The sequence below is a fragment of the Nerophis ophidion genome, linkage group LG27 (genome assembly GCF_033978795.1).
Source record: "Nerophis ophidion isolate RoL-2023_Sa linkage group LG27, RoL_Noph_v1.0, whole genome shotgun sequence".
In the NCBI taxonomy this organism is placed as follows: Eukaryota; Metazoa; Chordata; class Actinopteri; order Syngnathiformes; family Syngnathidae; genus Nerophis; species Nerophis ophidion.
Window position 1 is genome coordinate 21,687,431 of NC_084637.1, and position 15,465 is coordinate 21,702,895.

The 15,465-nt window shown below is 36.2% G+C and overlaps 1 protein-coding gene across 1 annotated transcript in view; it reads left to right on the forward strand.

Moving 5' to 3' along the window:
- The window catches only part of hck (HCK proto-oncogene, Src family tyrosine kinase), a 71,062-nt gene that overhangs the window by 15,935 nt on the left and 39,662 nt on the right, over nt 1-15,465 (forward strand). The window contains exon 3 of the mRNA XM_061889943.1: nt 15,027-15,063. Coding sequence (XP_061745927.1) covers nt 15,027-15,063 — 37 coding nt within the window. The remainder of the gene's footprint in view (nt 1-15,026; nt 15,064-15,465) is intronic.

The following is a 15,465-nucleotide window of genomic DNA, read 5'->3' on the forward strand; positions in this document are numbered from 1 at the left end:
GCTGATCAGGAAACAAGCTACAGTGAAGAAGGTGAGGACCCGGCCAGAAGGACCAATGGAAGCATTGCAGACTGGGACATGTTCAAGGCAGCCGCCACCGGCAATTACAACACATGTGTGTAAGAGTATGCAGAGTCCTTGTCCGCATACATTCAGAAGTGCATGATAAAGTGAAGTGAAATGAATTGAATTATATTTATATAGCGCTTTTTCTCTAGTGACTTAAAGCTCTTTATCAAGTGAAACCCAATATCTATTTTTTTACATTTAAACCAGTGTGGGTGGCACTGGGAGCAGGTGGCTAAAGTGTCTTGCCCAAGGACACAACGGCAGTGACTAGGATGGCGGAAGCGGGGATCGAACCTGCAACCCACAAGTTGCTGACACGCCCGCTCTACCAACCGAGCTATACCGCCAAGAACATCCTCACACGGGCCAACGGGAAACCCTGGATGAACAGTAAGGGAACGTGCAAGGCTGAAGGCTCGGAACAAGGCTTGTAAGTCAGGCAACATGGTGCACTAAAAACAGCCAGAACTAACCTGAACCGTGCCATTAGGGTTGCAAATAGTGCTCACAGTCAGAAAGTGCAGGACTTCTTCGAGAACCCCACGAACACTAGACGAATGTGGCAGGGCATACTGGTCATCACGGACTATAAGGCTGCCCCCCGTCACTGTGACAACAGCATCAGCTTCGTAAATGACCTAAACAACTACTTTGCGAGTTTTGAGGCACTTAACACTGTATTTCCTCGCCGGAGATCCATCCCTTGCCCTGATGTGCAGCCGCTCAACCTGGACACAGCGCATGTCCGGAAAACCCTGAAGAGAGTGAACCACCCGAAAGCAGCAGGACCTAATGACATTACGGGCAAGGTGCTTAAGGGATGTGTAGACCAGCTGGCTGGGGTTCTCATATACATCTTCAACATCTCCCTGACCCAGGCTGTAGTACCATCATGTTTTAGGACGGCCGCAATCATCCCAGTGCCTAAAAACCCCATAATCTCCTCCCTCAGAGATTATCGCCTAGTTGCACTCACCCCCATCATAATGAAGTGCTTCAAGAGGCTGATAAAGGAATACATTGTCTCCAGACTTCCCCCCACATTCGACCCATACCAGTTTGCTTATTGCCCTAATCGCTCCACAGAGGACGCCATCTCCTCTGCAGTCCACCTGAGCTTAGAACATCTGGAAGGAAAGGACACACACGTGAGGATGTTGTTTCTGGACTTTAGCTCAGCATTCAACACCATCATCTCGCAGCCCTTGGTGAGCAAACTGGCCCCCATTATTCCAATATTCCCCCTTTTACAAATGGCTGCTTGACTTCCTCACAGACAGACCCAGTCTGTGAGAGTGGGCGAAAACACCTCCAGTGCCATCTCCCTGAGCACCGGCTCCCCCCAGGGCTGCGTCCTGAGTCCACGGGTGTTCACATTGATGACCCATGTCTGCTGCGCCAGGTCCACTACTAACCACATTGTGAAGTAAGTATGTGGTCGACACAACAATAGTGGGTCTCATCCATGACAACGACGACATACACTACAGGGAGGAGGTGAAACATCTTGTTGACTGGTGCAGGATCATCGTTGACTTCAGGAAGCACCAGTCCAGCCACGCTCCACTCTTCATCAACAGCACAGTAATGGAGATGGTAAGCAGTACCAAGTTCCTGGTTGTGCAGATAACTGACAATATGACCCTGACCCTACACACCGAAGCTCTTGTAAAAAGAGCTCAGCAGCGCATGCAATTTTAGCATCGGATGAAAAGAGAACCTGTCCCTCACCACATTCTACAGAGGCACTATAGAGAGCCTACTGACCAACTGCATCTCTGTATGGACTGGAGCCTGCTGTGCCTCAGACTGGAAGTCTCTCCAGAGAGTGGTGAGGACGGCGCAAAAGATCATCAGGACTCCTCCTCCTCCTATCCAGGAGATCGCAAAAAGCCTCTGCCTGACCAGGGCTCAGAAAATCTGCAGAGACTCCTCCCACCTCCACCTAGGACTGTTTTCACTGCTGGACTTGAGAAAGAGGTTCCGCAGCCTCTGAAGCAGAACCTCCAGGTTCTGTAACAGCTATTCCCTCAGGCCATATGACTCTTGAACACATCATAATAATCCCCTCAATTCCCCCCCAAAATTGATTAACTGGCTGGAATATAAAGACAATATAACATACATCCATAAACGTGGGTCCATATGCAAAAGTGCAATATATTTATCTGAACAGAAGTCTATTTATTTATATCTGCACCTTATTGCTTTTTTAACCTGCACTGCCATGAGCTAATTCAACACAATTTTGTTCTTATCTGTACTGTAAAGTTCGAATTTGAATCACAATAAAAAGGAAGTCTAAGTCTAAGTCTAACCTGACTCTCGCCAGATCTACAAGGGTCTGGTGAGAGTTAGGTTAATTCCAGTGGGCTTCTGGTCAGCGTATTTGAAGCTGTGAGTAAATTGTCTGTCCTGGTCTATTGTCTTGTAAATGTGTATTGCAACTTCTTGTCTTGTCTGTTTTATCATGTCTTATTTATTTGGTTTTTATTTCTGTCATTGTGGTTTTAAAGTCTGTGTTATTTAAAGGCCTACTGAAATGAGATTTTCTTATTTAAACGGGGATAGCAGGTCCATTCTATTTGTCATACTTGATCGTTTCACGATATTGCCATATTTTTTGCTGAAAGGATTTAGTAGAGAACATCGACAATAAAGTTCGCAATTTTTGATCGCTAATAAAAAAAAGCCTTGCCTTTACCGGAAGTAGCAGACCATGTGCGCATGACGTCACGGGTTGTAGGGCTCCTCACATCCTCACATTGTTTACAATCATAGCCACCAGCAGCGAGAGCGATTCGGACTGAGAAAGCGACAATTTCCCCATTAATTTGAGCGAGGATGAAAGATTTGTGGATGAGGAAATTTAGAGTGAAGGACTAGAAAATGTATTTCCATTTTCTACCGCTTATTCCCTTTTGTGGTCGCGGGGGGCGCTGGCGCCTATCTCAGCTACAATCGGGCGGAAGGCGGGGTACAACCTGGACAAGTTGCCATCTCATCGCAGAAAGTACCAATGATTGTCACACACACTCTAGGTGTGGCGAAATCATTCTCTGCATTTGACGCATCACCCTTGATCACCCCCTGGGAGGTGAGGGGAGCAGTGGGCAGCAGCGGTGCCGCGCCCGGGAATCATTATTGGTGATTTAACCCCCAATTCCAACTCTTGATGCTGAGTGCCAAGCAGGAAAGGAATGAGTCCCATTTTTATGGTCTTTGGTATGACTCGGCCGGGATTTGAACTCACAACCTACTGAGTAGAGGACTAGAACATTTTTTTTTTTAAAGGCGATTGCAGGGGGAGCGATTCAGATGTTTTTTGACACATTTACAAGGATAATTCTGGAAAATTCCTTATCTGCCTATTGTGTTGCTAGTGTTTTAGTGAGTTAAATAGTACCTGAAAGTCGGAGGACTGTGGCCACAGGTGTGTTGACGCCAGAGTCTCTGAGGGAAGTCACAGCAGCTGCAGCAGGAGAGAAGCTCCGCTGATCCCCGGTAAGAGCCGACTTATTACCACAATTTTCTCACCGAAAACTGCCGGTTGACATGTAGTCGGGTTCCATGTTCGCTTGACCGCTCTGATCCATAGTAAAGCTTCACCTTCGGGAATTTTAAACAAGGAAACACCGTGTGTTTGTGTGGCTGAAGGCTAAAAGCTTCCCACCTCCATCTTTCTACTTTGACTTCTCCATTATTAATTGAACAAATTGCAAGAGATTCAGCAACACAGATGTCCAGAATACTGTTTAATCATGCGGTAAAAGCAGACTACATATAGCTCGGATCGGGCTGGAAAATAATGTCTGCTACAACCCGAGACGTCAAACGCACGCGTCATCATACCGCAACGTTTTCAACACGACACTTCACGGGAAATTTAAAATTGCAATTTAGTAAACTAAAAAGGCCGTATTGGCATGTGTTGCAATGTTAATATTTCATCATTGATATATAAACTATCAGACTGCGTGGTCGGTAGTAGTGGGTTTCAGTAGGCCTTTAAGAATCTCGCGCTGGAAATACGGCTTAAAATTTGCATTCATGCAAAGTCCGGCGCATTTACACTGTTCAAGTGTCGGTTAATGTGCACTGTCCCAATTAAATAAATGAAATGAAAGTCCGAGGCCATGTTTCTCGCCCGGAAAAGGGTGGAGTGCCATCTCCGGGTTGGGAAGGAGACCCTGCTTCAAGTAGAGGAGTTCAAGTACCTCAGAGTCTTGTTCACGGGTGAGGGAAGAGTGGATCGTGAGATCGACAGGCGGATCGGTGCGGTGTCTTCAATAATGCGGACGCTGTATCGATCCGTTGTGGTGAAGAAGGAGCTGAGCCAGAAGGCAAAGCTCTCCATTTACCGGTTGATCTACGTTCCCATCCTCACCTATGGTCATGAGCTTTGGGTTATGACCGAAAGGACAAGACACGGGTACAAGCGGCTGAAATGAGTTTCCTCCGCCGTGTGGCGGGGCTCTCCCTTAGAGATAGGGTGAGAAGCTCTGTCATCCGGGAGGAACTCAAAGTAAGGTCGCTGCTCCTCCACATCGAGAGGAGCCAGATGAGGTGGTTCGGGCATATGGTGAGGATGTCACCCAAACGCCTCCCTAGGGAGATGTTTAGGGCATGTCCGACCGGTAGGAGGCCACGGGTAAGACCCAGGATACGTTGGGAAGACTATGTCTCCCGGCTGGCCTGGGAACGCCTCGGGATCCCCCGGGAAAAGCTGGACGAAGTGGCTGGAGAGAAGAAAGTCTGGGCTTCCCTGCTTAGGCTGCTGCCCCCGCGACCCGACCTCAGATAAGCGGAAGAAGATGGATGGATGGATGAATGGAAATGAAATGAAAAATAAAGGAGAACAAAACGTTGATGAGGTGGTATATATATATTTGCAAGGACATTTTCAAGGAGGATACTTAAAGAGAAACTACAATCAATGAAATAGGGAAATGCTTGCCATTTCCACTTGAATAAGCCGACACTGAGGGGTACCACTGGCTTACACGGCGTCGAATAGGTGCTACTAATTGTGAGTTCAAATAACTATTTTTTTCACTTTTAATATATTTTTTGCATATTTTCACAGTACCACATAAGATTTGTTCTAATTGCTAATGCAGGTTTATTGATTTTTACATGCGCCAGGAGATAACCTGTTTTGTACACTGTTGACATGTTTCAATCAACAGTAAATGTGTTCCTGTAGAGCAGGGGTAGGGAACCTATGGCTCTAGAGCCAGATGTGGCTCTTTTGATGACTGCATCTGGCTCTCAGATAAATCTTAGCTGACATTGTTTAACACGATAAGTAATTCATAATTACGCTCAAAATATAAATAACGTTCAAAATATTAAACATACTCATGCATTTTAATCCATTCATCCGTTTTCTACCGCACCTGTGCAAGAAGTTGCATTAATTGTAAAATTATTTTATTTATTACTGGTTTACTTCTTACTATTACTATTTATTACTAGCTTGAGAATAACAATGTTATTAAAAAGAATAAGAGACTTATTATACTCTAACAATGTTTGTCTTACTTAAAATGCACGCATTTAGTTGTATTCAGTGTTAAAAAATATCATATGGCTCTCACGGAAATACATTTTAAAATAATTGGCTTTCATGGCTCTCTCAGCCAAAAAGGTTCCCGACCCCTGCTGTATAGTATTTTTTCCAGCAATGGTCATGTGGTGACATCAATGATGGTATTTTGAGAGGTAATCATTGACATCACTTAAAGTCCAGGTGGGAAATGCACGGCCCGCCACTGACTTGTGATTCACTTATGATTGTTAGAGTTTGTTTGTGTTAAACCCCAAGATGCAGAGATGGAGGCAGGCATTGAATAGGAAAACATTATTCAATTAAAACTAAACAAGAACAAACAAAAAGCACGCACGTGGGCGAATAACAAACTAAGGGAGCTAGCATGGGAGCTAGAAAACATAAAGGAACTTAGCATGGAAGCTAGCAAGAATCGAGCAGGAAACAGAAGTCGTATATGTAATATAAAAAAAAATTAGAAGCAGTAAGCTAAAAACCGCAATCAAACATAGCTTACCGCAACGCTGCATAGACAAGATGAGAGTGACATGCGATACGTGACATCGACAAGACAATACAATAATCTAGCACTGACTGGAGGAACAAAGCAGGTAAAATAGGAGTGGGCTGATTGACCACAGGTGTGGCCAGATGCCAATCAGCCGCAGCTGAGGGAAAACAGCACACAGGGAGACAAACAGGAAGCTGAACCAAAATAAGAGTGCTGACAGGAACTAAGGACAGGAAATACTAAACACACACAGTGAAAAAACTAAAACACAAACAAACTGTCAGTGGCAAACCTGACCATGATTCACTTACAATTCAGTTATGATTCACTTGTGATTCACTTTTGATTTACTTGGGATTCACTTCTGATTCACCTATAATTCAGTTTTGATTCACTTGTGATTCACTTACAATTCAGTTATGATTCACTTGTGATTCGCTTATGATTCACTTATAATTAACTTATGATTCACTTGGGAAAAACTTATGATTCACTTCTAATTCAGTTATGATTTGCTTGTGATTCACTTATGATTCACTTATAATTCAGTTTTGATCTACTTGTGATTCACTTAGGATTCAGTTATGATTCACTTGGGATTCACTTATGATTCACTTGTGATTCACTTGGGATTAATTTATGATTCACTTATGATCCACTTGTGATTCACTCATGAGTCACTTGTGATTCACTCATGATTCACTTATGAGTCAGTTATGATAAACGTATGATTCACTTAAGCTTCAGTTGTGATTCAATTGTAATTCAGTTGTAATTAATTTATGATTCACTAATGATTCACTAAGGATTCAGTTATAAGTCATTTGTGATTAACTTATGGTTCACTAATGATTCACTTACAATTAACTTATGATTCAGTTATGATTCACTTATGATTTAGTTACGATTCATTTGTGAATCCGTTTCGATACGGTTATAATTCAGTTGAGATTCAGTTATATATGTACATACTGTCTTTATATTGATTTATGTATTTACTTATTTCCTTTATATAAATTTTTTTTACATATTTCCTTCTTATTGAAAGATGTATTTACATATTTCCTTCATATCGAAAGATGTATTTACATATTTACTTCATATTCAAAAATGTATTTACATATTTCGTTCATATTGAAATATGAATTTACATATTTCCTTTATGTTGACATTTGTATATACATATTTCTTTCATATGGAAAGATGTATTTATTTAGTTATTTCATGTTGAATTGTGTATTTACTTATTTCCTTCATATTTGACTATGTTTTTAGGGACCGATGCCCTTTGGGACAGAGGACCCTATTCAATTTCTAAGGTTTTATTATTATTATTCTTTATTATTAATACCGCCGCCTCTTTGAGCTGTAATTTGACCCCCTTAACATGCTTCAAAACTCACCAAATTTGACACACACATAAGGACTGGCGAAAATTGCGATATAATCAAAAAACCAAACCCCAAACCTCAAAATTGCGCTCTAGGAAGAAAACACCGACAAAACTGTCTCTAACTTCCAGTAGGAACATCATAGAAACATGAAACAGAAACCACTACGTACGTCTCAGTTAGACTTATATTTAATCCACCGAAACCACCAAGCTAAAATCAACAGGAAGTTTGGTATTCCCACTTTAATACAAAAGTTGGCTAAAAAATGTCGCTTTTTTTCAAACATCTCCTCTGAGGCCATTTCTCGTTTCGGCTTCAAATAAGCACAGAAGAGAGATTGAACACTTCTGATTAAAAGTTGATGAAAGAGTTGTAATTACTACCCTGGTTTGGATTTTATGAGCTCACAAAGAACCATTGCACTTGCTGCTGTTATCACAAAATGGCGGCTTTCTGCTAAAAAAAAAACTGTAGGACTGTCATACACACATGAAACAAAAACCTCAGTATAGGTCTCACTGAGACCTATATTTCATACACTGAACGCCCCCAACTAAAATCAACAGGAAGTTTGCTATTCCCACTTCAATACAACAACTGCATTACATTCACCATGCATTAGAGTCTCAAAATGGCGGCACCAAGGCGTCCTTATAAAATGCCCAAGCCACTTTACAACTGTTATTACCATGAGACTGATGTTTAACACATGTCTATACAACTTTTTCTCTGTGTAATAATCCATCCATCCATCTTCTACTGCTTATCTGGGATTGGGTCGCGGGGGCAGCAGCCAAAGTAGTCCCGTCCATCGCTGCTGTTGAAATATGTATTTACATACTTCCTTCATGTTGAAAGGTGTATTTATATATGCATTTCATGTTGAAATATGTATTTACATACTTCCTTCATGTTGAAAGGTGTATTTATATATGTATTTCATGTTGAAATATGTATTTAAATATTTCCTTCATGTTGAAAGATGCATTTATATATTTCCTTCATATTGAAAGATGTATTTACATATTTCCTTCATGTTGAAAGGTGTATTTATATATGTATTTCATGTTGAAATATGTATTTACATATTTTTCCTTCATTTTGAAAGGTGTATTTATATATGTATTTCATGTTAAAATATGTATTTACATATTTCCTTCATGTTGAAAGGTGTATTTATATATTTAATTCATGTTGAAATATGTATTTACATATTTCATTCATTTTGAAAGGTGTATTTGTATATGTATTTCATGTTAAAATATGTATTTACATATTTCCTTCATGTTGAAAGGTGTATCTATATAAGTATTTCATGTTGAAAAATGTATTTACATATTTCCTTCATGTTGAAAGGTGTATCTATATAAGTATTTCATGTTGAAAAATGTATTTACATATTTCCTTCATGTTGAAAGATGCAATTATATTTCTTTCATATTGAAAGATGTATTTACATATTTCCTTCATCTTGAAAGGTGTATTTATATATGTATTTCATGTTGAAATATGTATTTACATATTTCCTTTGTATTGAACGGTGTAATTATATATGTTTTTCATGTTGAAATATGTATTTACATATTTCCTTCATGTTGAAAGGTGTATTTATATATGTATTTCATGTTGAAATATGTATTTACATATTTCCTTTATGTTGAAATATGTATTTACATATTTCCTTCATGTTGAAAGGTGTATTTATATAAGTATTTTATGGTGAAATATGTATTTACATATTTCCTTTATGTTGAAAGGTGCATTTATATATGTATTTCACGATGAAATATGTATTTACATATTTCCTTCATGTTGAAAGGTGTATTTATATATGTATTTCATGTTGAAATATGTATTTACATATTTTTCCTTCATTTTGAAAGGTGTATTTATATATGTATTTCATGTTAAAATATGTATTTACATATTTCCTTCATGTTGAAAGGTGTATTTATATATGTCTTTCATGTTGAAAAATGTATTTACATATTTCCTTTATGTTGAAAGGTGTATTTATATATGTATTTCATGTTGAAATATGTATTTACATATTTCCTTCATGTTGAAATATGTATTTACATATTTCCTTCATGTTGAAAGGTGTATTTATATATGTATTTCATGTTGAAATATGTATTTACAGACTTCCTTCATGTTGAAAGATGCATTTATATATTTCCTTCATATTGAAAGATGTATTTACATATTTCCTTCATGTTGAAAGGTGTATTTATATATGTATTTCATGTTGAAATATGTATTTACATATTTTTCCTTCATTTTGAAAGGTGTATTTATATATGTATTTCATGTTAAAATATGTATTTACATATTTCCTTCATGTTGAAAGGTGTATTTATATATGTCTTTCATGTTGAAAAATGTATTTACATATTTCCTTTATGTTGAAAGGTGTATTTATATATGTATTTCATGTTGAAATATGTATTTACATATTTCATTCATTTTGAAAGGTGTATTTATATATGTATTTCATGTTAAAATATGTATTTACATATTTTCTTCATGTTGAAAGGTGTACCTATATAAGTATTTCATGTTGAAAAATGTATTTACATATTTCCTTCATGTTGAAAGATGCAATTATATTTCTTTCATATTGAAAGATGTATTTACATATTTCCTTCATCTTGAAAGGTGTATTTATATATGTATTTCATGTTGAAATATGTATTTACATATTTCCTTTATATTGAACGGTGTAATTATATATGTTTTTCATGTTGAAATATGTATTTACATATTTCCTTCATGTTGAAAGGTGTATTTATATATGTATTTCATGTTGAAATATGTATTTACATATTTCCTTTATGTTGAAAGGTGTATTTATGCATGTATTTCATGTTGAAATATGTATTTACATATTTCCTTCATGTTGAAAGGTGTATTTATATAAGTATTTTATGGTGAAATATGTATTTACATATTTCCTTTATGTTGAAAGGTGCATTTATATATGTAGTTCATGATGAAATATGTATTTACATATTTCCTTCATGTTGAAAGGTGTATTTATATATGTATTTCATGTTGAAATATGTATTTACATATTTTTCCTTCATTTTGAAAGGTGTATTTATATATGTGTTTCATGTTAAAATATGTATTTACATATTTCCTTCATGTTGAAAGGTGTATTTATATATGTCTTTCATGTTGAAAAATGTATTTACATATTTCCTTTATGTTGAAAGGTGTATTTATATATGTATTTCATGTTGAAATATGTATTTACATATTTCATTCATTTTGAAAGGTGTATTTATATATGTATTTCATGTTAAAATATGTATTTACATATTTCCTTCATGTTGAAAGATGTATCTGTATAAGTATTTCATGTTGAAAAATGTATTTACATATTTCCTTCATGTTGAAAGATGCAATTATATTTCTTTCATATTGAAAGATGTATTTACATATTTCCTTCATCTTGAAATCAATCAATCAATCAATCAATCAATGTTTATTTATATAGCCCCAAATCACAAATGTCTCAAAGGACTGCACAAATCATTACGACTACAACATCCTCGGAAGAACCCACAAAAGGGCAAGGAAAACTCACACCCAGTGGGCAGGGAGAATTCACATCCAGTGGGACGCCAGTGACAATGCTGACTATGAGAAACCTTGGAGAGGACCTCAGATGTGGGCAACCCCCCCCCTCTAGGGGACCGAAAGCAATGGATGTCGAGCGGGTCTAACATGATACTGTGAAAGTTCAATCCATAGTGGCTCCAAGACAGCAGTGAGAGTCCCGTCCACAGGAAACCAACTCAAGCGGATCAGCAGCGTAGAGATGTCCCCAACCGATACAGGCGAGCGGTCCATCCTGGGTCCCGACGAGCGGTCCATCCTGGGTCTCGACTCTGGACAGTCAGTACTTCATCCATGGTCATCGGACCGGACCCCCTCCACAAGGGAGGGGGGGACATAGGAGAAAGAAAAGAAGCGGCAGATCAACTGGTCTAAAAAGGAGGTCTATTTAAAGGCTAGAGTATACAGATGAGTTTTAAGATGAGACTTAAATGCTTCTACTGAGGTAGTATCTCGAACTGTTACCGGGAGGGCATTCCAGAGTACTGGAGCCCGAACGGAAAACGCTCTATAGCCCGCAGACTTTTTTTGAGCTCTAGGAATCACTAATAAGCCGGAGTCTTTTGAACGCAGATTTCTTGCCGGGACATACGGTACAATACAATCGGCAAGATAGGCTGGAGCTAGACCGTGTAGTATTTTATACGTAAGTAGTAAAACCTTAAAGTCACATCTTAAGTGCACAGGAAGCCAGTGCAGGTGAGCCAGTACAGGCGTAATATGATCAAACTTTCTTGTTCTTGTCAAAAGTCTAGCAGCTGTAATCTTTTAATGCTAGACATGGGGAGACCCGAAAATAATACGTTACAGTAATCGAGACGAGACGTAACAAACGCATGGATAATGATCTCGGCGTCTTTAGTGGACAAAATGGAGCGAATTTTAGCGATATTACGGAGATGAAAGAAGGCCGTTTTAGTAACGCTTTTAATGTGTGACTCAAAGGAGAGAGTTGGGTCGAAGATAATACCCAGATTTTTTACAGAGTCACCTTGTTTTATTATTTGGTTGTCAAATGTTAAAGTTGTATTATTGAATAGAGGTCGGTGTCTAGCAGGACCGATAATCAGCATTTCCGTTTTTTTGGCATTAAGTTGCAAAAAGTTAGCGGACATCCATTGTTTAATTTCATTAAGACACGCTTCCAACTGACTACAGTCCGGCGTGTTGGTCAGCTTTAGGGGCATGTAAAGTGTAAAGTGTATATGAAAGGTGTATTTATATATGTATTTCATGTTGAAATATGTATTTACATATTTCCTTTATATTGAACGGTGTAATTATACATGTTTTTCATGTTGAAATATGTATTTACATATTTCCTTCATGTTGAAAGGTGTATTTATATATGTATTTCATGTTGAAATATGTATTTACATATTTCCTTTATGTTGAAAGGTGTATTTATGCTGTATTTCATGTTGAAATATGTATTTACATATTTCTTTCATGTTGAAAGGTGTATTTATATAAGTATTTTATGGTGAAATATGTATTTACATATTTCCTTTATGTTGAAAGGTGCATTTATATATGTATTTCATGATGAAATATGTATTTACATATTTCCTTCATATTTAAAGATGTATTTACATATTTCCATCATGTTGAAAGGTGTATTTATATATGTATTTCATGTTGAAATATGTATTTACATATTTTTCCTTCATTTTGAAGGTGTATTTATATATGTATTTCATGTTAAAATATGTATTTACATATTTCCTTCATGTTGAAAGGTGTATTTATATATGTCTTTCATGTTGAAATATGTATTTACATATTTCCTTCATGTTGAAAGATGCATTTATATATTTCATATTGAAAGATGTATTTACATATTTCCTTCATGTTGAATTGTGTAATTGTTTTTTCTTTATATTGAAATATGTATTTAGCATATTTCCTCCATGTTAAAAGATGTATTTACATATTTCCTTCATGTTGAAATATGTATTTATATATTTCCTTCTTGTTGAAAGATGTATTTACTTATTTCCTTTATATTGAAAAATAGCTTTACATATTTTCTTCATGTTGAAGGGGTATTTGTAGATGTATTTCATGTTGAAAGATGTATATACATATTTCATTTTTCTTGAGAGATGTATTTACATATTTGCTTTTTGTTGAAGGATATATTTACTTATTTCCTTCATGTTGTCAGCGCTGCCTTCCAGTGCTTGAGCGATGATGCGTGTTCTTTTAAGAATCGAGAAGTAGAATTGACTTCTCGAAAGCAGTGAACTTTAACTCTGGTGAAACATTTACTCAGCACAAAGGTTATGTTTTTTAATTTGTCGGGAGAAAAGAAGTCGTGTGGAACTTCCAAGGTCAAATGCGCACAAGGTCGTAAATTTCATCATTTTAAAATAAGACTTTATTTTAGTCAGGGCCAAGTGACTACGCACAAAAAAAAACATGAAATGTAACGTCCACTGGAAGAAGTTACTTCCTCTTTACGAACACCACACGCTATTGTAACTTGGGCAGGACCAAAATAGACAAGGTAATATCAAAGGTGTCCGAAGTCTGGCCCAGGGACCACCTGTGGCCCACAGTTCTTTTTTTTAAACCTCCAAAATAATAATTTGGAAAAAAACACATTAGTACTATTATGCAAACGCATTGTCATTACTACAAAGTAAATGTAACGGTTTACCAACGATATGGTTTGGTGTAACGGTTTGGTGCAAATCTGGGTTTTAAGGTCCTGCTTGAATATACAAAATACAAAACCTTTTGTATAAAATGACTTTTTTTAAATTAAACATAAAAAAACTGCAATTGACTAGCTACAATGTATTATGAATTAATTGGTTTTTGTTTATTAATACAAATATCCATTGAAAATTAAAGGAAATAATGAAAATATAGTAAAAAATATATGTGTATATATATATATATATATATATATATATATGTATATATATATATATATATATATATATATATATATATATATATATATATATATATATATATATATATATATATATATATATGTGTGTGTGTGTGGGAAAAATCACAAGACTACTTCATCTCTACAGAACTGTTTCATGAGGGGTTCCCTCAATCGTCAGGAGATTTTTTTGGAGGAGTCGGGGATTTTTGGGGGATTATTTTGACGATTGAGGGAACCCCTCATGAAACAGTTCTGTAGAGATGAAGTAGTCTTGTGATTTTTCCCACACCTACATATTGCGCTCTACCACGGTATCGAGCACTATTCTCTTGATGATCCAATTAAGACACATATATATATATATACAGTATATATATATATATATATATATATATATATATATATATATATATATATATATATATATATATATATGTATATGTATATATATATATATATATATATATATATATATATATATATATATATATATATATATATATATATACATATACATATATATATATGTATATATAAATGTATATATATATATATATATATATACATATGCATATACATATACATATATATATATATATATATATATATATATATATATATATATATATATATATATATATATACATATATATATATATATATATATATGTATATATACATCTGCGTGATGTCTGTGAAATATGCCCTTCCTCTTGGTCGTCTCTTTCTGTGTGGTTTTGGTCCGAAGTAAAGAATGAGGAAGTGAAGAAAGCAGAAGCGTCAAGAGGAGATGAAAACGACGACATTAGAACATTTTGGCCGAGTTGAGCGTGAAGGATTATTTACTTCCTGGATATTTGTTGAAGCAACTGGAGAGAAGAAAAAACCTTAGTAAATATGTTCTTGTTTGTCAAAGAAGTAACTAAAAATATTCACTTTTTTTTAAGTTCATCCTTTTTGTGTGTCTTCCAGAACAAGAAGCCCTCCAGTGCACACAACACGACAGACGGTGCGACAACAACACACAATCTCTCTTTGCATACTTCCTCTCCCTCCTTGGTGTTTTCTCTGCATCCCCGCTGCACAAACTTTATTATGTACAATAATGAACACAACGTTAGTATTTTCAATGGAAACACAACTTTGTTATGTACAATGTGAACACGACTTTATTATGTACAATAGAAACACAATTTTATTATGTACAATGTGAACACAACTTTATTATGTACAATGTGAACACAACTTCAGTATGTACTCCATGAACACAACTCTATTATATACAATGTGAACACAACTTAATTCTGTACACTATAGACACAACTTCATTTTATACAATGTGAACACAACTTTATTATGCACACCGTGAACACAACTTTATTATGTTCAATGTGAACACAACTTAATTCTG